At 36.9% G+C, this 25,834-nt stretch overlaps 2 protein-coding genes across 2 annotated transcripts in view; one reads left to right on the forward strand and one right to left on the reverse strand.

The window, feature by feature from the left end:
• LOC113232496 (lysyl oxidase homolog 2) overlaps positions 1-6,103 on the forward strand; it is a 33,980-nt gene extending 27,877 nt beyond the window's left edge. The window contains exons 9-11 of the mRNA XM_026467243.1: positions 957-1,114; positions 4,823-4,917; positions 5,791-6,103. Coding sequence (XP_026323028.1) covers positions 957-1,114; positions 4,823-4,917; positions 5,791-5,913 — 376 coding nt within the window. The 3' untranslated portion in view covers positions 5,914-6,103. The remainder of the gene's footprint in view (positions 1-956; positions 1,115-4,822; positions 4,918-5,790) is intronic.
• Positions 6,104-8,236: 2,133 nt separating this feature from the next.
• The window catches only part of LOC113232653 (ABC transporter G family member 20), a 178,719-nt gene continuing 161,121 nt past the window's right edge, over positions 8,237-25,834 (reverse strand). Inside the window, exons 15-19 of the mRNA XM_026467431.1 lie at positions 25,568-25,666; positions 25,396-25,493; positions 16,800-16,967; positions 10,634-10,741; positions 8,237-9,261 (exon numbers count right to left, since the gene is read on the reverse strand). Of these exons, the coding sequence (XP_026323216.1) occupies positions 9,068-9,261; positions 10,634-10,741; positions 16,800-16,967; positions 25,396-25,493; positions 25,568-25,666 (667 nt within the window). The 3' untranslated portion in view covers positions 8,237-9,067. The remainder of the gene's footprint in view (positions 9,262-10,633; positions 10,742-16,799; positions 16,968-25,395; positions 25,494-25,567; positions 25,667-25,834) is intronic.

The following is a 25,834-nucleotide window of genomic DNA, read 5'->3' on the forward strand; positions in this document are numbered from 1 at the left end:
AATCATCCATACTCGAACCTGTTATAATAAAACTTTTATTCTGGAGAGCTATTGGTGACGTAAAAGTTTTAGGCGATTATTTTAATGTTTTCAGAGCAGTCCTATATTTCAAAAATCGTTTTTATTGATGTTAAGAATGACACCCTAAAAACCTTGCAACAATTCCTATAATCCGTACAAAATTTACAACCATGTCACAGTTGATTCAGTGGAATTTATATGCAAACCGCGCAGTGCTGCCCGCGCTACGATTTTATTTTGAAAAACAAAAATTTTTTAACTAACTTCAGCTTATTAGTGTTTTCAAATATTTGTTTGTGTTCGTCAATCATCTCTTCACCGTTATTAACAGAAGCCGAATCTGCGATATTAATGAATACTCCACTGTCAAGGCGTCGTCATTCGACGGCTTCGCCGAATAAACGTGTTTTATCAACACTAACATTTCAGGAAAAATAAAAAGAGTAAAAACTTCAATAACCAGCTCTGTTGAATTTATTACGAAAAAAATATATGACGAAAACAATGGAAATAAAATAACCTGTGTTTTTACGCTGTAAATTAGAATTTAATTTTTTAAGAGGTGTTAATGGGAAATGTCAACTATACGCATGCGTAATGTATATTTATGTTTTCTAAACTGAAATAGATTATTTATCCTTTTTTTGCGTGAAAAAGTAGTAAGGTATCGCTTTATCTCTCCGTGCAAGTCTCCCGAGGCGTAGGACAGAGAGCTGTCGCATATTGACTTTGATGGGACTCTACACACACGCGTTTCAGTATACTGTGTTTGTGAAATAATAAACAATAAGTCATTTATTAAATTTTACGTTAAATCCAAACTGCATTTTTACTATACACGGAGGTTTATAACAGATAATAATAGAATATTATAACCCGATTATAAAAATGTGTAAAAACTTACGCATGGTATAATACATAGTGATCTTTTTCAGGCATTACCACAGCATGGAAGTATTCGCGACATTCAATGTACTTAATTCGACGGGTCACAGAATAGCTGAAGGACATAAAGCATCTTTTTGCTTGGAAGACAACACCTGTTTACCAGGAGTCGAGAAAAAGTTTAATTGCAAGAATTATGGAGACCAAGGTGGGATATTTTTTATTATTGTATTAATTTTTAGGCCTTATTACACCGCTGCTGAAAAATAGACGGACAATCTGAGAAGCGTTCTGCTCTGTGACGCGGGCGGCACTGCTATATATTATATATATATATATATATATATATGTGCCTCCCCGCATACCATTCCTTTACTGTAATGTCTGATGCAACAATCGGCAAGAAAAAAGATCAAATTTGTATTCAAAATCAAATAAACCATAAATATTTCATAGCTAAGCAAATCACCGTCATAGTGAATGTTCACCGATCCCACGAGAGGTAAACAGTTAATATTTTTCCTTACAAAATTGTATTGTTTCCATTAAATATACACAAGGAAGTGTGAGTATACACATTAAACATTGAGTGTTTTATACATTGGTCGCGATGACATAAAAATGCGACGTCACGGTGCTCGCCGTGTTGACTATTGTGATAAAATTTTAAAATGCCGGCTGATCACTTGAATTTGAGAGCTAAATGTGGATATAATAGCCTTATTGAGGCGGCATACTACGGGAACAGGGGCACGCCTATTTCGTCCCGTCACTGTAATAATAATATTGGACAATTCAACAAAACTTGTCTCGTAGCTCAATGGAAACTCAGAAACGTAAATAGAGTAGAATTGGCATTCATCAATCTCTTCGACAAGTGTATGTACATACAAATAATATTTTGATGGCAACTATCATTAATCTAGACTGATATAGCGTCAAACTCGCTATGATTCAGTGCCCCATTTGCTTCTATTAGTAGCCCGGACTCGATGGCGATTCGGTTACAAATTGCCTTCCATATACATAAGAGGGGTTAAGAAATCTAATAAATCATGAAATGTTTGGAACTCAAAATAGTCCCCTGTGGTACACTCAAATATATGCAACAATTAATATGTTCGGTAAGGTTAAGGATGTATATAATAAATTACGTCACATAGAGCACTCGGCTCAGTTCATCAATTGTTATTGCTTTTGTTCAATGGTCTATGTGCGCGAAAGGGTCACGTTTAAATAGAGGTAGAGGTACTTACAGTTTCAAAGAATGTCTGAGCGAATACAACAAGTACGATACCTACTGAATATACCAAATGTTATTTCTTTCATAGCTCTTTTCAAATTCTCAACGTGTCGTCTATACTTAACTCTTTTTATGATACATTGGTAACATTTTAATACTGAATTAGAATTCAGCAAATGTCTTTTAATCTATTTAATGTTTCACGTACACTCGAACGTGGGAGATGGGTTTTTGTGTACAATTTACTTTAATTTGTAATTGCGTGACATTTTACGGAAAAAACACATTCGAAAAGCTACAAAATAAGGTTATATTTACGCACGCGTAATTTCGTTTATGACAAATAGGTAACAACGCGGAAAGGCGCAACGCCCAGTACCTCTACTATGAGTCAAAATCGATTGTCGCTAGAGACTGTGCGCAAAATTGTTGTACAGAAAGTTTTAATTATTTTTATGAACTTTTTTTTTTCAACATCGTGCCGTTTTACTACCATGGCAGGTATTTGTTGGGAATTTCAAGAAGAGCTAAATAAAAAGAGTTTAGTAAAATAAAAATAAAATCTAAAAGTGCGTTATGATTCTTTGCTATTAAAGAAACGTCAGGCGCACAAACTATGATCTTCGTATCAACATGTTTGCACAATAATTCGTTTCACTATTTAAAAGCCATTAATTAAATTACTTTTCCAGTCTTGGCCACTTTTCGTCCTTTCGTACCTGAATGCCCTTGGTCTCAGAATATGCGCGATATGTTGTTCTTAATTCTCCACTAATTTCCACACACAAGAAAATTATTTCCGTGCTCTTCTTCTATCCGGCTTGAAGGACCATGTTGAGAATTTCAGGAAGTTCCAAATAAAAAGAGACTTATAAAATAAAAAAAGGAACAAAATGTAATGCCGAGTAACAAGCTAGTTTTTGACAAAAAATAATCTAAAGTTGCTTTATGTTTATTTGCTATTAAAAAAACGTAGGCGCACTAACTGTGGATCATCGCTCCAACAATATTTATCTAGTTTTTTAATACTCCTCTAGTTTGTTATTATTATTAATATAGTATTGAAGAAATACAAAGAAAAAATCCTTAGAACCGTGTTTGCTGAAAAGCCACGTTGAGGCAACAGATACTAGTTTGTTCAATCTTTGTATCAATAATATTATTTTTGTGACTGCTAAGGGTGCTACACAAATTGTTATACAAAACTGTGAAATATTCTAATTATTTAATATTACTGAAATATTTGCTCTTACATTAACTGCCATTAAGCATGTCAAGAGATCATTCACTCTTGTGCCACCACTGCTCATGCACTTCTAAAAATGGTAGTCTTTACAGTAACACGCGAAAGTAATATCGTCAACGTATTGTGGTACAAATCTTGACTTACAGATGGCTTCAGGATTGTCCTGTTAAATATTTTGAAAGTAAAAAGTAAAAAGAGAACCATATTAATTGTATTTTATTACACAACAAGTTGAAATCATCGACTATACAGATTGTAAATTTGAGACGGGGCAGCAAGGCCAGCTACCTTAATCGTTATAATTACAGGAAAACGGTTCTAGAAGACTATTCATGAATTTTGAAGATATTTTGATTGGCATTCACAGATTTTGAAAAAATGGTACGGTCAGCCAGATAAAAGGCAATTTTTACAAAACTTTTTTTTATGCCTTTCGATCCGGTCTCTGGTAAGGATCAATAGTCTCTATGGGACCAACTGAGATAAGAGTATTGCAAAAAACTTTTTACCACACATTTTGTAGGGACCTATAGAACCATTATCCTGTAACTACAACGATTAAAGTAGCTGGCCTTGCTGCCCCGTCTCAAATTTACACCCTGTATATTATTTGATTTTTAATTCGGGACTCAGAGTCGTATTCCAGAACTTTACTCAATGCTCAAGTCAGGACTTGAGTATAATTTAAAGCACTAAAAATCATACTCAAGTCCTTGCCATTAGGGTCATATTTCCAGTGCTTAAAATCATACTCAAGTCTGCTCAAATCCTGACTTCAGCATTGAGTACAGTTCTGGAATACAACCCTTAATCACGTATTAAACATATTTTAAGTAACTCAACGTTTCGCAAGAGGTCCCGGGTTCATTTACCGGGCCGGGAGAAATTTTGTATGGCCTACATTTATTTCTCTCGTGAGTTTGGGTGTAATTTGAGGTTGTCTCTGTGTGTGTCCATCACACCCGCGATACAGGATAATATAGTGCAGGGCTATGAGTGTGTGCACGTTATTATTTTCAGTAAATTACCAAGTTAAATTAAATTGTTACAAGGACATGCTTTTAAATTACAACAAACAATTAGACAAAATGGCTTTTGACACATTGCTTCTATAATAATAAAGAATACTTAGAATTTATTTTGTAGGGTCGGTGCCCTCACTTAAGTAAGTATCCGCTTTTTGTACTACGTGCTATACAAATAGTAAATACCCAAGTGAGGGCACCGACTGTACATTAATTTAAAACTATAAAGACGAAAGATAAAAAATCCATTAATATTTGCGCATCTGCCTGCAGGTTGAATACAATATAACTAATTTTACTTAAGATCTGTATAATTACTGTATTCTGGCAAATAAACGCATTCTATTATATTAGTAATAATAGCAAAGTTCGAGGTGATTTTGATTTATACCATATTTTCAGGTGTTTCCGTCAACTGTTCTGATGTGTACCAGTATAACCTGGATTGCCAGTGGGTGGATGTTACTGATGTTTTACCTGGAGACTACACTTTAAAGGTATACTAACAGGTTGTGAATCCGCATGAAAACAGCTTTTAATTAAGGATTTGTATTTACAAATAATCTCTGCTGACAAAGGTGTGAACAGCAGATCTGCATTTCAACAGTAAAACGGAAGTTTCTTTAGAGTAAGTACAATTTGGTACAACATAATACGCCAGACAAACACGCACCAGCTTCGCATAATAAGCAGACAACTTCTTAAACTTCCTTGTACCATGAGTACTAGAGGAACGGAATTCACTCCAGGGCACTACCCCGAACATCCAGACCAGAAACAATTTAGAAACGTTCATTTCCCAAATTGGTCATCAACAGGAATCGAACCCTCTTCGTCCAATGCCCACAGCGCAAACCGTTGGCAATTGAGGTCATGAAAATATAATATTACAATGTGCATATATCATTAACGCATGCATTAACGACTGTGAATGCAGCCGGAAGAAAACTTTGACAACTGCACACAATTGCATACGTACCAACTGTTAGCGAACTATCCTTACCGATAAATACAGTGGAGCTGCCACTGTATTTATCGGCCATTCTCGGATTAGTGTTCACTAAGTAACTAATTTCCATAGCAATTGTATTATTTAAGTATTCTATTGTCTTATAGTGCAATATTATTTAATATTCTAGTATTGTATCGTGAAATATAATTTAATTATTACACGATAATATACTTGAATATTTAAATAATAAAAGTTGCCACGGAAATTAGGTAATGAACACTAGTCCGAGAATGACGGAAAAATGCAGTATCTGAGCCTAGTACTAATCCGAGAATGACCGTTTTATAACAATTTATGTGCATTTAGAACACCTACTTGTTATTTAGCTACTGATTTTTTATTCATGTTAAAATTTCAGGTTTCGGTCAACCCACACGCCAGAATTGCAGAGCAGAACTTTCACAACAACGCAGCTAGATGTAACCTTCGACTATCTGACTCTTATGCCTCTGTCTTTGGGTGTGTATTGGAACGACCATAAAACCTTTAAGTCTTGACGAGTTGAGTGCGCATTCTACGCTTTTTGATCAGTTCAGAGGGTTGTCGCACCTTTTAAAATTATTTTAATATATTTTTTAAATGAAAAACTATTTTTTTTGTCTATATTGTTTTTAATTTCATTAAACTTATACATACTATCACAATATTTCATAACTGTATTGAGCAAAACCTCTAAAACTATAATGTACCATAAAACTAAAGGACATCAAAATATACAAGATTGAAGATAAGAAGATAAAATTGCATTGTTATTTTGTACCTTGACAGAAAAACGCCTTAAGGTTCAAATTACATTGCTGCATAACAGAATGGAAGCGTTTTCTTTTTATCCATATCACAATGAACTTATGTCAAATATATAACGCACCAAATAGATCTCCATGCGAGAATAAAGTATCTCGCGCTTTATGCTAGCCCTCATGAGATTATGCGAGTTCTCTGGAAGACGTGGCGCGTTAAGTTTTTGGCTCGTATCTAATATACTGTTTTTCTTGCATAATCGTGCTAGCCCTATTGGAATTCCCGCAACTTCCGTATTGTATCTATAGTAAAATGACGGTTCATTGTGCAAAAGTGTTCCCCTCTTGAGAGCAGCTAGTGATTGCAGTCGATAAAATTATTCTATCGACTATCATATTGGTCACACTTATGAAATAAATATCCGAAATCGAGGTTTGACGCATTATTCATTCAATTACTGAGCTCCAGTTCATTTGAATTGTAATTTTTTGTAAGTTCATACATACATACATTGTATTTAGAACTATGTTTATGAAAAATACCGGGAGGAGACATATTTTAAAGTTTTTCAATTTAATTCAATATAAATAATCAAATCCGGCTATTCTTGTTAAAATGTATTTATATAAATAAAAATTGATCTCTATAGTAGGTCAACTGTCAAAATAAGAATAAAGAAAGAAGGCAAAAACGAAATTAGTAATCATTAGAACATCGTAACATTCCCAATTCAGTCATTTTTGGCAAAATTTTATCTTCTTTTACAATATATCTATAAAACTATCGACAACAACTACAAAACTATTTAAAATTTTATGAAAACTGGCAACCCTACAAATGTCATTTTAGTCCCTCTTCAAAAAAGACAGATTATAGTTTGTACGTTACACAACTGATATAAAATTCATAATACTATGTACAATTTCGTTACAAAAATTCGCTTCTATTTCGTTCCGCGGCAATGTAAATTGAGCCTGACTTTCATACCAAAAATTTCAGCACCTCGCTGTTTGTGTAATTCTTTCAAGTTTTGAAGCACCCAGTATCTTTATAAAAGCCAAAAAACGAATAACTAAGGTAGTTAACTCGAAATGTTACGAATGCCTAAGGGCGCGTTCCCGTTATGTCGTAACGTTTTATTTATCGTTGGACGACTGTCGCGCCTAGCCTGTTCCCATATCACGACTATCTGTCGTGACTGTGTCTTGGACGTTACTTTATCGTTGAACGACTGTCGTGTCTAACTGTTCCCACTAGATCGTGATGACAATTTATCGATTCAAGGCAGCCACCTTGTCGTTTGCACGACATAATAATTTGAAACTACGATTATCTGTCGTCACATTTTTATTGCGACTTTGTATTTATCGTCGGAAGACTGTTGTTCTCTTCTCATTGTCACGACAGTCTATCGACATGACGTTAAGAGCTCTCATGCCAAAAAAGTTTTGACGTTGGCTCCGTCCAAATTTGTGAAACAAATATATGCCTGAAGTTCACGTGACATGCGACAAGAGATGTTGAATTTTGCGCATTAAAAGTACCAAATCCGTTTTAGCGAAATAACTCTGAAATTAAAGGGATTAAAAAAATCCGTAGTGACACTTATCGATCATGCACAAATATAATTAATTATCTAATTTTTGTCGTAATAACTTGTAGCATTTCGAGGATAAATCGAAAAAATGTGAAAATTAGAGGTCATTTCGTGATTTTTATCTATCGAGGAAACTTTAAAGTTTTATGTTTCTGATTAATGTCTAAGCTTGAATATACCGTGTAGTTACTCATACAATACTTTATTTTTAACTTTAAAGTGGATATACCCCTCTAAAATCAAATCGAAGATTAGGAATTTTTCCTCTGCTCCCTCTTAAAAAGCCGGGAACGACAGTTAATCGTGTTGTACTATATGCGAACAACTTCATTAAAATATAATATACCTCCAAGCCACAACACTTTAAACTGCACGAGTAACTGTCATCACGACATAATGGGAACGCGTCCTCACAATCCAATTTTTGAGATGGTGTAAAATCTCGTTAACTAACTACAATAACAATAATTCCAGAACATAATATGCATTATTAAAGACAATGTGACAAAAAAATATTATGTATAAAACGTACCAAATTTTAATAAAAATTTGAACTACGATTCATTCTAATCCAAAAATAGTACGCATAAAAGTTAACTTAGACTTCTCAATCGTTATTTTCTCTGCGTCAGTTGCCAATGGTAAAAAAAATTCGAGTCCCTTTTTTTTTCACGTCGGTCTCTTATTATATTTTACACAATATTTATTCAAGTTTATTAAATAACATACCACTCTACGTAATACAAAAAATACAAATATAATAATTCGAATATGTACGTAACATATAAAATCGCGTACAAAAAAATACATCTTGCTCATTTAAACTACGCTAAGGCGAAAAACACGCTGACAATCGCGGCAATTTGCTTTAAAAGGCGGTAGAATTAAACCAGATTACAGAGAAAAAGCTTTTCTAAGTCAGCTATAACATTTACTCAAATACACCTACCATTATTATTATTTTCTTAACGTTTCTTTTATTCATTGACACTTAAGTTGGCAAGACAAACATTTCCACATCTCAATAAGTAATTAAATTAATATTACTAATTAATCAAATGAAAAATGACAACAAAAGACAGACAATGACAAGATAAGACTACCATGCTACCATCAGGAACATACAATAAAACCAAAGTTGACAAATTTCCATAAACCAGTTTTGCTAAAATAACAAATACCCAAAACATTATAAAAGACACAATCAGAAGTGGGATGCGTAACACTACGTTATTATATTGGCGAGCATAAATACAGGAATATTTAATTGTGGTGATTTTAAACGTTGTGTTTAAAATCACCCTTTCTTAAACTTAATTAGCAATATACTGGTTGTTAAATATATGGCTATCCACAGTCCCGTTGAGATGAAGCCGGAATAAACAGTTGGTACATGTATGGACCAACCTCGCTGAAGCATAGATCGCATAGACTCAGTCGACTTTGTGAGTGGAAGAACGTATGATACCCATTGCAGAATAAGGTGCATTCCTGTAAAAAAAAAATATTGTGTACCTGTATTGTCTCCTTTGTATGGTTATATCTACGAACTTTATTTACATACAAAGTGATCAAAATAGAGAATAAGATTGAATTGCAGACACTTGGCTTTGGCAGAGGTTCGAATACGAATCCGATTTCTAACTTACGTACAGGATCAGGTCAAGCTTGACACTTAAGACTTAAATTCAACTCTATGCCGCTTACGATAAGAACGGTCAGAAGTAACAAGTGTCAGGCTTGACGTGAGTGCATATTAAGTAGCAAAATATTTCGTTTGCAGTGAAGGAAAACATAATAATGAAACCTATATTTCGAAAAAGGTTCACAAAAAAACTTGGAAATATATGTCTTGGGCCACAATGGCAGGCTAGGGTAAAAACGGGTGTGTATTGTAGTATATAAATATTTTTAACCTAACGCCCATTTAATATATCTAATTTGATTTAATATAAACTTTTTTATATAACAATTCACTAAATACTTAATATAAACTTCATTCCCTAATTTTAAAAAGCAGCTATAAGTTATAAACCTCAGTTTACATAACTAAATATATAATAAACTGACAAAATTGACTTAAAACTGTTTGGAAATGCAAACAAATTCGGTTAACCTAACCTAACCTACTAAAGATGGGGCGCATATTATAGATACAAGGTAAATACCCCGTAAGAATTATCTGAATTGACAGCATAAACAATGATTGTTATATAAAAAGTGTTTTATATAAAATGTTCTTATAAAATGGGAACATTATTAAAAACAAGAATTATTTGAAATAAAGTGATAGGAAATGTATTTAGTCAAAGAGCAAATTGTATGAAATGAGCGTTATACAATTTAAAATTATTTTATTTGATTTTCACAAAAGTGAGGAGGAGCCGTTTAAACCTTTAGGAAGAACCCCAAAAACATAAAAAACATTGTTATAAGCAAATTAGTGAACAACAATTAATGCAAAGATTATATGCATTGTTTATTATATAATCATATTAAGTATGTTTATGCTGTATTATGTTTATTTTACACTGTATAAATTAACCATAAAATTTTGGCTTATGATATTTCTTTTTCTGTTTTAAATGTAGCACCAACCTCTTATTTTCTTTTCTGTTTAGCCCAACGGTTGACTGGTAGAGAATGCCTTATGGCATTAAGTCTGCCATTTGTACATTAATGTATTGTGCAAAAAGATTTAAAAAATAAATAAAGACTTTAGACTAAGCGAATTATCTTATTCTCCAAGTTGTCCTGAAAAGGGTAACTTGGAGAATTAGTCATTGGATGACATGAAAAAATGGACAATGAGAATAAAATACGTCCAGACTTTCATAAATTTTTATAAGTTGTAAATACAAACCTTCAATTGGCCAAATAATTCCGCACAACATGATCATAGGCAAAAACGATCCCAAAGCTAAATACGTTGCTGTTCTTTCCGTGTCGCAAATGCAGGATACCACGAAACCTGCAAAAAAAAAGTTATTGATTTGTGGAAACACATGTCGCTTGCAAGACAGCACTAACAAAATAAGTATAACTGTAATAAATAGTACTGTGCCCTACGCAATACCTCCGTAGTCGAGTGACTAGCACACCGGATTCCAAGATCATCTCTGAAGTCCCGAGTTCGATTCCCGGCCGGGTCAATTTAGAAAAAGTTTTCTATATTGCCTCGGCTCTGGGTGTTTGTGGTAACGCAGTTGTTTCCGATTGCCATGACACAAGTGCTCTAGTTACTTACTTTGGGATCAAAGCAACTTATGTGATGTTGTCTATAATAATATTGTCAGACCACAAACTAGAAAATTTTCCATATTATAAGTACCATAGCAACTCAGATCTTTGTGATTTAAAGCTCAGAGCTTACCATTAGGTGCAGGATTTATTAATTCCGTCATTTGATATTATAAAAAAAATATTACTCGTATTTCTAAGATATCAAGTTTCACTATATGAAAGTTACCTAAGTTTAGTTTAACAAAAAATACAGGTGCGCCTCATAAATGTAGAGCGGTGCTAGGGTTAAGATCTTTAGTTCCCTTTAGGGAATTGCGAACCTTACTTTAGTAAGGTACATACGCAACCTCTCTCCCTAATTCACCCAAATATAGTCCTGACACACTTCTATCGAGTTCTAAATAGAGGTACAAAATATATTGCAGCACCGTTGTACTATAAATATATTTATAATATTATTAAATGTTAACAAATGTAAAAATGTGCCAGACAAACACACCAATTGCCTGATCTCAAAACTAGGTAATTCCCTCTATCACAGAACACACAGATCAGGGTCAATTGAGCCCGGCACGTCCTCGTCCAGCGTCCACAGTGCAACCCTTGAGACTTGCCAACTTATGTCTCAAAGCGACGGGCGCAGTGGCAGTGCCCCTCTGTGCTATTAAAGTTATAGTGCAACTGTTATGAAAAGGCGTATCGATTATCACCAGGGTCACAACTCGCTCGTCCTTTCAATGGATAGCATAAACAAAACATAGGCCAACGTGTTCTCAGCTGATTCAGGGACTTCGATGTGTATTTATCCTAAACTTTTTCATTGATATTTTATTTACAATCGATTTGTTTTTGCAATGTAATTATTACGATATTTTAAATAAAGAAAGACTTCTCAAAGCTTTGGAATAATTAATACGGAGAGAATAGACGGTGGGACAAAAAACCCGCGTGTCGCAGTAACCTCACAATACACAAACACAATTATTTTATAGACTCTACATTCGTCAGATGAGAATATCGAAGAACTTAATGGCCTATTTACATTAAGTCCACAGGTAGCTTTCGCTTGCCTGCCGAAAGCGGCAACCCCAATGTCGTTTCTGAATTGTTTGACCAAGTCGATCGAGTCCACTAGCTGTAATAATCAATGTCAGGCAACTCGGTCATCTTTGGCAAGCGTACCGGAGCGGCCGCGTTCTAAAACGTGATGCGTCGTCGTTACGACGCCTGTGCAGTGACGCTGCGTTGTACTGCATATAAATTAGAACTACGTGCCACAAGATGCGTTGAATCGGTGCGCGGCGACGGAACGTGTGCGCTCAGACAAGGGGCCAGGAGATGAAGCGGGGAGAGGTAATGCTTGTGGCACTCGGTGCGTTGAAATCATAGCGTTGCGACGACGCAACGTAACGGCTTTGCTTATACGCGTGCTGGGGACTGGAGAATACGTAAGTACTCTAAGAACTCAATCAATTTGATGAACGTTTGGGACGATTTGTTGCGTCTCTGTGCGTAAACTAATAATGACGCGATTTCAACTTGGTGATTTCGGCGAAGGCGGCAGTCTATTCTGTATGTGTACTGTCGATGTAAACAGCGCATGCCGAAGAGGCTGCAGTTGACTCGGTGTAAACAACGAATTGACAGCTTCTCCTTTAGCAAAGCGAAGTAATCTGTGTTGTATTAAATCTAGAAATAATCGCCAATGTTTAATGGTGTTTGAATGAAATATGACTTCTAAATGACCGGTATGTTTTAGGGCTTGATAACTTTAGGCATTAAGCCTGCTAATTGGCTGTTAGGAAAGAGATTGAGTAGGTAGCCACTGTTAAGAATGAATACCTACTGTAGACTGAACTATGTAAGGACATCAAATAGATCAGGACAAAAAATATCACAAGAAAACCTGCTCGACAGAGATGATTAATGTCTAGGAAGACATGAAAAATCTTCAACTCGCATTGACTACGATAGCGTTATGGATAATAGAATAAAATTCTGTCTCTTGAGAAAAACAATAGTTTCATGTTGTTGGAAAAAGTGGGAACAAAATCCCTCTAGGCCTAATAGTGGTACTAGTGGAAACGAAGGAATAACGCAAATTAATATAGGCAAGAATTTTAAATATTAATAATTATCGTTTGGCCACAAAGCGCATCAAATTTAACACTTTGGACTTCTTATTGTTCTTATTGTAAGGGGCATAGAGTTTAACGTGCTCTTGCTTATGTACTACATGTACATAATGACGAGTTCGGTGAGTCACGCGGTCAGCAATATGGACGCTAGATCCTCCTCATCTAGCATTCCGGGTTCGATTCCCGGTGGGAACAGCTTGGGTAAGTGTATTTTCTAAAATAGCTCCAGTCTGGTACTCGTAGAGAACTCCCATTTACCTGTATGATAACTTTTTAGGCTCTTTTACTTCCATTTGTGTGTTTGATAATATTAGGGTTGATTGTGTATCTTAATAAGTTCGTAATTAATTAATTGTTTGTTTCTTTTTTTCGAATCTAAATCACGTGTGTTTACTTTTTCAAACTAACCAACGGTTTGAGCTCTTTACATGGTCACGGCTCACTGATATACACACATCAAAAGTGTCTAGGGATCAAGTACGTTTAAGAGTATTGCTGCAATTAGGGTTAATTATATTAACTTTTTTGTATCGCTATTGATACTTTTTAGTGAGTTTTAACATTTAAATAAGGAATATTGTTTAAAATTCGATAATAAGAAGAAAATCGATTGTCAATGTGGTTTTGTATAAAAATGAGTTATAGCGTTTTGACAAAATCATTACAATATCTGCATCGGAACCGAAACAATTTACATTATTATGGAGAGACGACATCATTTAACCCGAGAAGTGATGATGCGAGCCGTCGGAATGTTGGAAGCTGGTTCCAGGCAACGTGCTGTGGCTTTCACTCTTAACACTACACAGAGCGTCATAAGTCGCCTCTGGACGCGCTATCGCATGACGGGCAGCGTGGCCGAGCGACATGGAGGACGATCTCGCATCACGACTCGCAGACAGGACCGGTATATCCAAAATACTGCTCGACGGAATCGTACCATGACCGCCATGATGTTGGTTACGAAGCTCCACAGCTCCTCAGGCTTGCTAATAAGCGATCAAACAATCCGAAATCGTTTACGTGAAGTGGGTCTGCGATCCCGAAGGCCGCTCAGAGTTCCACCTATTGCACCCTGCAATCGCAGGACCCGTTTACGATGGACTCGCGAACACAGAAACTGGGAGGAAGAAGACTGGCGCTATGTGTGCTTTTCGGATGAATCCCGCTTTGGTATGAGACCGGATACAAGACGTACTCGAGTTTGGAGAACATCTGGACGTCATGAACGTTTGAGATATTGTCAGGAAGTTCATCCATATGGTCGGGGAACAATAATGATATGGGCCGGTATTTGGATCGGCGGAAGAACCGATCTCATTTGGATCAGGGGTAACCTCAATGCTCAAGTTTACGCAGAGAGGATTGTTTCAGATGTTATCATCCCTTTGCGAGGCCAGTTGGGTGATTCATTTCAACTAATGCATGACAACGCACGTCCACACACGGCTAGAGTCGTAACACGCATTCTTGCCGAAGCTCGTATCAACGTTCTGCCGTGGCCTGCTCAATCGCCAGACCTCAATCCAATTGAGCACGCATGAGATAAGCTTCAAAGAAGAGCTGTGCCGAGTATGCATACCGTACATACTCTACAACAATATTTTGACTTGTTACAAAACACATGGGCGGCCATTCCTCAAAGTGATTTTGATGAACTCATCTTAAGCATGCCAAATCGCTGTAATTGTGTGATTCGTGTTAATGGTGGAAATACAGATTATTAATTTTCTTATCTTTACAATAAAAATGAGCAAAATCATCATTTTCGCCATTTTTTTGTCATTTAATTGACGCCGTTAATTTGAGTTTTTTCCCACAGTTTGCAAGAACATCAATTTTAGTTTATTTTAATTAAATATAGGGGTAAGCGATTAAATAAAACATAAGCATTAAAGTAAGAAGTCGTCCTGGAAGACTGGATTTGGTAAATATTGCTTAAATAATTTTTATTTCAAAAATATTCACTTGATCCCTAGACACTTTTGATGTGTGTAGTAAAAGTTATCAACCAGATTTTTAATATTTTTAAATTTATTAGGTTATTTCTAATATTGATGTAAACTACCCTATTCTGAACTATAGTTACATTAGTTATTAATTTAAATATCTTATTTAAATTTTGCTAAAGGACTAGAAATAAATTAAGAATTAAATATAAAATGAAACATAGTAATGAGTAATATTTAGTTCATTGAATATCACTATGTTTTACTAACATGATAACCAATTATTTTTTGTGAAATCACTCTACTAGTTTGTTATAATTTTATTGATAAAGTCGATCGCACACTAAGAAAAATTTATTCGATTTGGCTGGACCAGCGCTTTCCGCATAACGTGGCTGACGCTCTTTCATCTAATCTACGGAACGAACCAATAGACCTTATGAATTTTATGAGTTAGTCTTTGTTTCTTATTTTTAACGACTTTTTTCCCGTAGCGCCATCTGCGAAGAATCTATGAAAGTTTTTCTACAATCATCCAGGTTCATATTAATGAAGTAGTTCATTGCACTCGTAATTATGTCTCATCACAACACAATAAACGACATGTCAGTTTAGGTAGAATTATGGAATGATAATTAAACTAGGAAATACTACGTACTTATTTACAAATATCGAATTTCAACGTGTCGGTCCATTAACAGTGTACTAGGAAAACCAAAATACCGCGCCCATGCAAAATAAGCCAATAAGCTAATGTAGTAGGTAGTAGGGTTTTGAATTACACTATTGGAACACGGTCGTAATTAAAAAGTTGCCACGCACTCATTAGCAAGAATTTATCCCCTTCAAACTCCTGCCATATGGTACATTTGCTTGTGGATCGTTGCAATATTTTAATAATACACTGTAGAATAACATTCGTCTGTGCTTGCTAATTGAACTTGTCTCATGCGAAACACGCCTTGCACGTGAATCGATGCTACGTGGCCTATTACATAGGGCTTTAGTAATTTGAAATAAGAACCCAATGCATGTGATCGGGTATAGACTTGTTCCACCCGTATCCCGTATTAAGGCGGTTCCCCACGGTCTGTGATTTCGCGGATTTGTATGAGCAGGTGTGTGTCGCTAGTTTTAACATAGCATAATAAGACAAGTACTACAACTCCCACCTATTCGACGTGCCAATGCCTACATATCCCTTGGAGCGTAGGATTGTCACATAATTATTTTAGTCGTACCAACTGTATATCGCATGCGACTCGTGATAAACCTCCCCTTGACTTATTTATTTCGGGCAATAAAACTATGTTGCCATTATTAAAATTATTTTATTTCATTGCGTATACTAAATCGGTAAAGTACCATACTATTGTCATTCTTTTGTTCATTTAAGAATGAACTATTGTTATACATCTTGAAGAGCAAAGATAACGATATGAAATTGCTTATATAGCTAGCTATCTTTGTCGTTTATCATCGCCGCGAAAATTGTGATACTTTTAATTGTATCTTTGTAAAACGAAAGAAATAAAAATGGCGGATTTCTGTAGTTACAGTTTGTACATAAATTGAATATTTTTTTAGTACAACTATTTAGTTTTATTAATAATAAAAAATGACGGAAACTTTTTGTAAAAAATGTCGGAAAAAATCCATATCGGGTTATTTTATAAGTCTTATAGCATTTGGTACTCACCAAAGGTCATTCCACATAGTCCAGTGATAAGCGTCAGGATGATGACCCAACCAACAGGTCCTCGGATTGTCAACCCGAAGCCAACAAATCCGATGAGCAAGACCGCTCCGGATTGCACCAACATAATCAACATTTGCACTGTCACATGGGAGAACAGGATTTCTATACCTGGGAACAAGAACATTAAACATAAGAAAAATGCATGCGGTGTCTGATTTGGAGTAAAAATAGTTTTCGTTTTTTTTCCGCAACTATATAAGTATTACGCCGTATAGAGATTAGTTACATATGTACATACATGTAAAAGCCGTGGTAGCTTAATGGTTTAACCTACTGTCTCTCAAGCAGAGGCCGTGGGTTCGAATCCGGGCTTGCACCTCTGAATTTCTCGGAACTGATGTGCGAAATTAAAATTGAAATTTACCATGAGCTTTTCGGTGAAGAAAAATCGTGATAAAATCTGCACGTCGAAGAGGTTTACAAACCCTTGGGAAACGTATGAAGTCCCCAACCCCAATGGCCAGTGTGGCGGACTATGGGCTAGTGGGCCGTGTAAATGGGTTGATGATGACCCTATTTCCCACCGGGGTAGGCAGAGACTACGGAACTCCACTTCTTGACAAACCTCTTTCGCCTCCTCCACTCTCACCTGTCTCTTCCTCATTTATTCTAGGTACTTTTAACCCGAACTTTTTTTAAGGACTTTCATGTAAAAATGGAGGCAAACGAGTAGACGAGCCACTTGATGGGAGGTGGTCATCGTCGACCATGGACATTTGCAACATCAAATGAGCTGCTTATGCGTTGCCGGCCTTTGCGAGCCCTGTAAACACGCTTTTTGAACAACCCTATCTCATAGTGCAAAGGAAATACTTCAACAGGAAGATCATTCCACATCTTGCAGGTTCGAGGCAGCAACGAACGAGATCGCGTGGTCTTACAATGCCAGGCATCTAAGATGCGGGGATGGACTCTACTCAGGAGATGCGATGGTAGAAACCAGACGATGGCACCAGTTTGAAAAGTTCCTCAGAGCATTCCCCATTATAAAGACGGTAGAACACACAGAGAGCCAACGTTTCTCTGTATGCTAAGGGGTTTCATAGGGGGCTAAGGACTTTCCCAATCTGATGGAGATATGTACGCCAAGGTACATCTACCTCTCTCCACGCCTCCAACCCCATTCGCATTATAAATTTGTATAGTAGTTAATTGTACATAAAAATACATTATTCTAATTTAACTATCATATTGGACAAACGGTAATGTGTAGTTTATAATTGTAAAAAAGAAGCTCTCCTCTAAATGGAGAGAAAAGTTTTAAAAAAATTGAAATTATGTGCCTAAAGAAATCTTTCTTCAAACCTTTCCCACAGTTTCAAAGCCTTACCAAATAAACTTTACATTGAATAATAAAACTCAAAAGCTTTATTCGAAGTTCGAAAGCTGCAATGAAGGGTCCGGAACAGCTTTTATAAGTTTTGCTGGAGCAGGAAAAGGGGTTACGTTCAATATCACATTTTCTTCGGCTGAAATGCCGAGTAAACGACATTGGAAATCGTCAAGTTGACGTACTTTAAATGACTTTCTAACGAGTAACCATATGCCCGTCAGTAGACTACCAATGGCCTGTAAAACACATAACTTTGCACATAATGCTTTTTACGTGTGCATATACGACCCTATATATTGTAACTTTGGAAAGATTTAGCCGATGTTGCTAGAATTTTTAGAGAACATTTTTTTAAATGTAGTTCTAGGTCAAAAATATTGTCAGTTATGTAAACAATTGAGTGTGTGTGCGTGCTTCCGTGTGCGTGCGCTAGCGTGAATGTGTGGGCGGGCGCGCTTTTGTTTTGGGCGAGTGGATAGACGGGCAGGCGTCCTTCGGGCGCGCGAGCTTGCGTGCGTGTGTGCCTGTGTGTTCAATTCTATAGTCACCTTACTGTTGTGCACTCCTTGTTATGGCAAGCCTTAGTTTTTGTATATTTTATTTTTAACGCACACACTCATAGCCCCGTACTAGGGAAACCCTGTATCGCAGGTTCCATGGACACACACGTAGGTAGACAGCCACAAATTACACACAAACTTACGGAGAAATAAATGTAGGCAATATAAATTTTTCTCCCGACCCGGGAATCGAACCCGGGACCTCTACGTGGCAGTCCAGTACGGTAACCCTTCGGCTACGGAAGCAGTTAATTATTAATTATAATAATTAGTTATGACTAACGTATTTATTTGCATTTCAGTAACTTTTTTTGCTAGTTAAACGAGAAAAAACGTCAATTACGCTGAATTCGCATCATAATAAAAGTGAAACTAAATACGACGTAAAAACCCCGCTTATAGGGGGTTGTAGATCTCGTTTGACTGATTCCAGATAATGATAAAAACTTAATTTCGCTAAAACTGTTGATTACATTAGTTATGATAAGAAGGGCAGTGTTGAGATCATGATATCACAGTATTTATGTTGACTTGACTATGAGATAGAAAATGTAACAATTTTTTTAGATCCAAATCGCGTTCATTTGTTTTTTAACACCAAAAGTGTCGGGCTCTTTATAGGTTCAGACATGGCTTTTTCATTTATTTACATTATGAATAAAAGAGCCCTATCTAAAAACTCGTAACATCATAAATATGCCTAATGTATGTGTGTCACATTATGCCTATATTTTTTCGTTTATACAAGCAGGACGGAGACGTAAAAAGTTTTGGGTTAGGAATGATTATAGTATATATTTATGAGAAATAAAGGAACAAGCAAGTTTAAAAAAAAATGGCTTTCGATGGATATTATCAAAGTTGCGAAGGCGATTGAAATATTGGAGAACGATTTCAAAAAACATAGCCTGCAAGTGACTGTAAAGTTTATGACACAATTGTCAGAGAAAATATACGTAAGAGAGAATACACTATGTTTTTGCACGTCTATCGACTGCAAAATTGTTTTTAAAGTATTCTTTCTAATTACAACGTACATATCCAGTTACAGTAATTAGCAAGAACAATAACTGTAATAATAAAACAAACAAAAAAACATGATATAGAAGCATTGACCGACCAATACAGAAGACAATAATTATGAAGAGGTGGACTCGCATTATACAATTATTACATTTTTATTGAATGTCAGAATGTTTCATCACCATGATGGTCTATTATTTTTTGTGAAATTACTCCACTATATAACTAACAAATTGTTATATTTATTAATACAAAGATAAAGAACACTAAGAAAAAATCTTTGATCCGGCCGTATTCGAACCGACGTCTCCTAGCAAACCGTGCCAGACGCTATACCAACTAAGCCACGGACCGAACCAACGGACCTCACGAATTTTTCTATGTGCATGTTGTCGGATCTTTGAGCTTTCAACGGTTTTTTTAGCCGTTTGTGTTCTTCCATCCATCCCCATACTTTTTACATGGGACGAATTGTATTTTTTCAACTCGAGTTAATCTAGTTGACGTGACTGCTAACTCGGGTTGCAACTCGAGTTAACTCGACTCGGTATATGACAGAGCAACCGCAAGTCGCGAGTGCAACTCCAACCGACTATTCACCGAGTTGGACACGACCGGCGTGCCTTTTTTTTTTGCGTGGGGAAATTCTCCTAGGATACCTCTCAGCCGCGGGGGCACGGTGGCCTTCTCGGGTGCTGTAGTGGGAAGGATCCGGGATCGACTTTGTGCACCGGAACCCCCCCAGCACCTAGGAGGAGCTATGTCCTCCCCCTCCTCTCCTCACGACGAAGCGGGCCACACCGCCACGTCGTCCTCCTCGCGGCTGCCTAACTTACGACCGGCGCGCCTACCGCGACTCGAGCTCTGCTCCGAAGGTCGCCGAACCGACCGAGTGAGAACGAATGTCCGACGCGCTGTATGAATGAACTACTCGACTCGGCGGGAACCGAGCTGTGCTAGCTAGCGAGCGAGTTCACAAAGTGTAGCTCGAGTTGACTCGTTGTGAGAGTAACTCGAGTTAAATAACTCGACTCGCCCAACAACGCTCGCGATTCGAGCGTGCTCCGAAGGACGCCGAATCGACCGAGTCGGCCTGGCACCGAACCGAACTCTTACTTCTTAAAAAAGTAACTCGAGTTGACTCGTTGTGGGAGTAACTCAAGTTAATCGAGTTAAATAACTCGACATACTCATCGCAGTCCGTTGATTTGAGCCAGTATTCGACAGACAGGGGACTGTTTACGCCTCGCGGTAGTGCGAGGCAAACAAGCGGCCTCCGCACGTTCCAGGAAGTACAGGAGGCTCCGTTGGTTGTGGAATTCAGGAACATCAGTATAACCGCGAAGAATTTTCATTCTTCAAAGTAGGTTTATGTGCAGTTTGTTTGCATGTTTAGTAGCAGTAGAACTCCTTGAGAAAGAGTTCGTCCAGGGTGGTACTGCCACCTTACCTGTTTCTGCTGCCAAACAGTAATGTCCGCATTACTGTATTCAGTTTTGAAGGGTAAGGATGCTGGTGAAATTACAGGCAAATTCAAATCTTTGCGATTTAAAGCTCTGAGTGGCACTGCAACTGTTATGGACAGGCGTGTAGCTTACCATCAGGCGCACGACTTGTTCGTCCCGTCACTTGATATTGTAAAAAAAATGCAACTACAGACAACAGAGCCGCAGCTTGATTTTGATCGCCTCTCCCGATCGGAAACTGGGTTCTTCCTTTGCGATTCACAACTGGCCGATCGGAAACTTTTGACATTTCTAATCGGAACAATAGTTGATTTAACTCACAAATTAGAAAGATATAGTAAGAATCAGATTCATCTTCTCGTTCGGAAACCCATCTGATTTCAAGACTCGGATGGGCTACCAGATCGGATCAATTCCCATTTGAATTAATAATCAGCCTGCTGGACTCCAAAATTGCTAATTTTCTTCAAACCACTGATTATATTGCAGTTGTGATAATATTGGTTGCTCTGCTAATATCTAGTTGCAATGGCAGTTGAGTCTCAATAGTGACAGTGGAATTGCAGTGAAGGCCTTCATTCATTGGTTCACTAACGATCGATATTGTCTTACTAAAACCACCATTGCAAATTACTATGCGTATCGTATAATTGTAAGTCAATGGCGTATCTTAATTTTTATATTATAGTATTAGTACACTACGCCATGGACATGCCATGGACTAGCCATTAAGAGTCTATACAACCTCAAATGGCTTTGGTTGATACCGCATAAAAGTGAAAGTGTTAATCAATTACTTTAGAAAAAAATATGTAGCCAATTTGAGGATATACGTATAGTAATATATGGTGTGGTGTATATAAAACACTATTACTAAAAATTTTCACGATAGAAAAAAAAACTTATCTCAAAATTTTACAAGAAAACTGCTGTATTCAATAGGTACTTTATATAAACCAATGATTTTTTTAAATATAACCTGCCCCCGTAGCATGGCTACGCATGATAGTCGCGACGCGCGCAATAAAATTGAAATAACCGCGAGCTATTGGCTATCTAAATTAGATCTGATTGAGACAGCCAATAGCCCACGCTTATTCCAATTTTATCGCGCGCGTCGCGACTAACATGTGTAGCCATACTACGGGGGCTGAACTAAATAGAACACGTATACCTATACGATGTACATTTTCCAAGGGCTTTAATTTCGTTTGTAAAAAAAAAATCTGTTCAAAAAGCCCTCGATCTAAGCAAAATGAATATATTAGAGGTAGTAGACTTTTAACAGCTGTATGGCTAGCCACTGACAAAACTGAAACTGTTAGCAGAATACTAAACGCGCAAAATCCTGCCATTGACATTATATCATCACAAAACTGAGATGATATTATAAAACGAGCATACTTGGGGCCTTTTTGTTTGAGTCCACTCGCAGCTAATTAAGAGCCTTATCACACTGGCGATTTGCGAGCGATTTGAAAGCGACGCGACAGCGCGGCGTACCTACCACGAGCTCCCGCAGTGAGCACGGCAGTGTGATAGGGCTCTTAGAGTCATTCAACAGAAGTGATATCCTCCTTCTCTTGGAACTTGGAGCAAGTACACCTTCAATCAACTTTCTCCACTGCACTTTGTGTTTGTCTAGGTGGAATGCGACACTCACAGGTACTGCCAGTCATCGTTCCGAACTTTAACATCTAGGTCGTTTGCCCTCTATCCTGTCAGTAACAATCACTCTGTCTAGCGCCTCTGCTACTGATATCTTTATAGGGCATAGGACAGACTTCTAATCATGATAGTATTCAATAAAATAAGTATTGCAATTATACAGTGACATCTCTCGTCAACGCGTGATAGCTGTAAAGGTTTATCAGTAGCAATAGAGCTCCTTGTGAAAGAGTTCGTCCAGGGTAGTACTGCCACCTTACTCATTTATGCCGTCAAACAGTAATGTGAGCATTACGGTTTCCGGTTTTGAAGGGTAAGGGTGCTGGTGAAATTACAGATACATGGGACTTGTCAACTTATGTCTCAGGGTGACGAGCGCGGTGGCGGTGTCCCTCAAATATTTGCAATTTAAAACTCTGAGTGGCATTGCACCTGTTATGGTCAGGCAAGTAGCTTACGATCAGGTCCACGACTTGTTTGTCCCGTCACTTGATATTATAAAAAAAAGGTTCCTGACTGAGTGAAGAACTTTCATAAGTTTGTCACAAATGGCACTGACGGCATAGCCGTTAAAACCCAATACAACGATGCAACAAACATAAATTCGTAAGATCTGCTTCCTCGGTCTGCAGCTCAGTTGGTAAAAACGTTGACCCCGGTGAGGCAAAAGACACTGGTTCGAGTCCAGTCAGATCTTTGTATTAATAATAATAACAAACTTGTAGAGTATTTTCACGAAAACTACGAAAATATGGTTGTAAAAAAATTACATTAAATATATATCAAACTTCTAATCTTTTTAATTTTAAAAACCAAGAGGTTTCACGAGAAAACTCGCGCCGTTTCTGTTACAAATTTCAAGCTCTCTCTCGCTCTTTGGACCCCATAAATTGCCGCTAAACAATTGTCTCCTTTGTTTTCTAAATAAACATGTCTGCTCTCAGCCGATAATAAAACAATAGCAATAAGGAAAGAAACACCTTTGCAAAAAGGCAAGTGCCGAGTGGTAATAAGGTTCATTTTGTTCTGTTGTTCACGGTTTAGAATTTATTTTCGGCTATTTGGTACAGTTAATTCGTAAAAGGAAGCTATTGTTTCCGGAAATTGATTTATAATCAAGATTAAAGAAGATTGTTCAGATTTTTAAAGGTATAATTCAAAAAGTCGTCACTATCTTTGAAAAATAATTTATTTTGCTATTTTTGGAAAGTACACTTTTCACTGTCTTGCAATTCGGCATAACAGTTAATAAATCATTACTTTGTATGGATAGTCGAACTAATTATACCTCCAAGAACTGCAGTCAAAAAGCTCCACTGTGACAAGTAAAAATATAAAGAACATTGTTTCAACTTATAGGCACAGGTTGCTCGTACATAAAAGCTTCCTACGCCTCGACCCACAAAATGGCGGCCTAACACTGTATTACGTCTCAGCGCCAAATATGTTACAAAGTGTTCTAAGCAACGATATGAACTTGAGTCTGAGGTCTATTCCTGTTCTCTATCCTACATCCGTCCGTAACGATTACTGTCAAATAATTAATATTCAACCAAAGTAAAAGACGGATGATGCGAGTGAAGGTTCATACATGACATTATCTTTTCGATTTAGTCGAGTAGGTACCTACATCGAGTATATAACCAGAAATAGAAGCGAAATGTCATTTATTTTGTTAGAAAACTAATCTGCCAAATGAAACTGGTGACAACTGCGTTCCGATTGGCCAGCCCGAATTCGAAATATGCGTTAGAGTTTGGCAAGCAAATATTATCGAAATCGATAGTCAAGATATATGTATATATATATATACATATATCGATGTGTCCTAAGTAGAAGGGCCAAACTAACAATTTGATCATTTTCACTTCTTCGTTGTGTTTTTTTATAACGCACACATTCGACATAGCCCCGCACGGAGAAAACCCTGTGTCGCGGGTGCCATGGACACACATATAGACAACCACAAATTACACCCAAACTCACGAGAAAAACAAATGTAGGCCATACAGATATTTCTCCCGGCCCGGGAATCGAACCTGGGACCTCTGCGTGGCAGTCCGGCATGGCAACCGTTCGGCCACGGAGGCAGCAGAAATGCTTCATTTCATTATATAATTTTACACGACTGCCCAAACAAAGGAGCATAATGTTTTCATGGTGAATATATGTAAGGAAATATCGTTTATTGATTCCTCTGTAACTTCTGAATGTTTTAACCAATTTCGAATTGAGTAGTATTGTTAGAATCCATAGTCAGTTCGAGTGAGCATGGCATTGGATATCAAAAAATGTCAAAACACAATTTTGTACTGACAGCAAACAAAAAAATACAGTAGTGAATACCATGGTTGTTTCATTGCTTCACAACCTAGTTTGACTTGTTACGACAGATCAATTAAAAGTTGCGGAAGCGAAATTTAAGCGGCACAATTTCTGAACAAGCAAACAATAAGACTTAAAAATAATTTCGAAATACTGCTTACCCGTAATTCCAGAGACTAGGGATCGTTCCAAGATACCTTCATTTCTGTCTGCCAACATTGCACCTGAAGTCAACGCCACGGCCAAGAAAAAGATGATTCTGCACAAAAGCATTGTGATTTAGTATTAATACTCCCAGAAGGCACATTTTACTTAATTTCATAAATTACTTACGTAAGAATGATTCCCGGTCCAGCGAAATCTGTGAAGTTTGGTACATCTAATCCATATACAGGGTTATTGAACTGCAATGAAATAAAAAAATCTTTATTACTTTCGAACCCAATATCAAATTTGCTTGTTGTAAGGCCCTACTGTCACTAAAATGACCCTACCCAGTCTACGAGAAAAAAATGACTTAACCTGTTTAATTTTCCTCAACAAAATATTATAATTTTTCTGTCCTAACAATAACAGCAATAAAAACCAAATTACCCGTAA

This window comes from Hyposmocoma kahamanoa, unplaced genomic scaffold (assembly GCF_003589595.1).
Source record: "Hyposmocoma kahamanoa isolate Upper Pololo Valley unplaced genomic scaffold, ASM358959v1 76, whole genome shotgun sequence".
Classification (NCBI taxonomy): Eukaryota; Metazoa; Arthropoda; class Insecta; order Lepidoptera; family Cosmopterigidae; genus Hyposmocoma; species Hyposmocoma kahamanoa.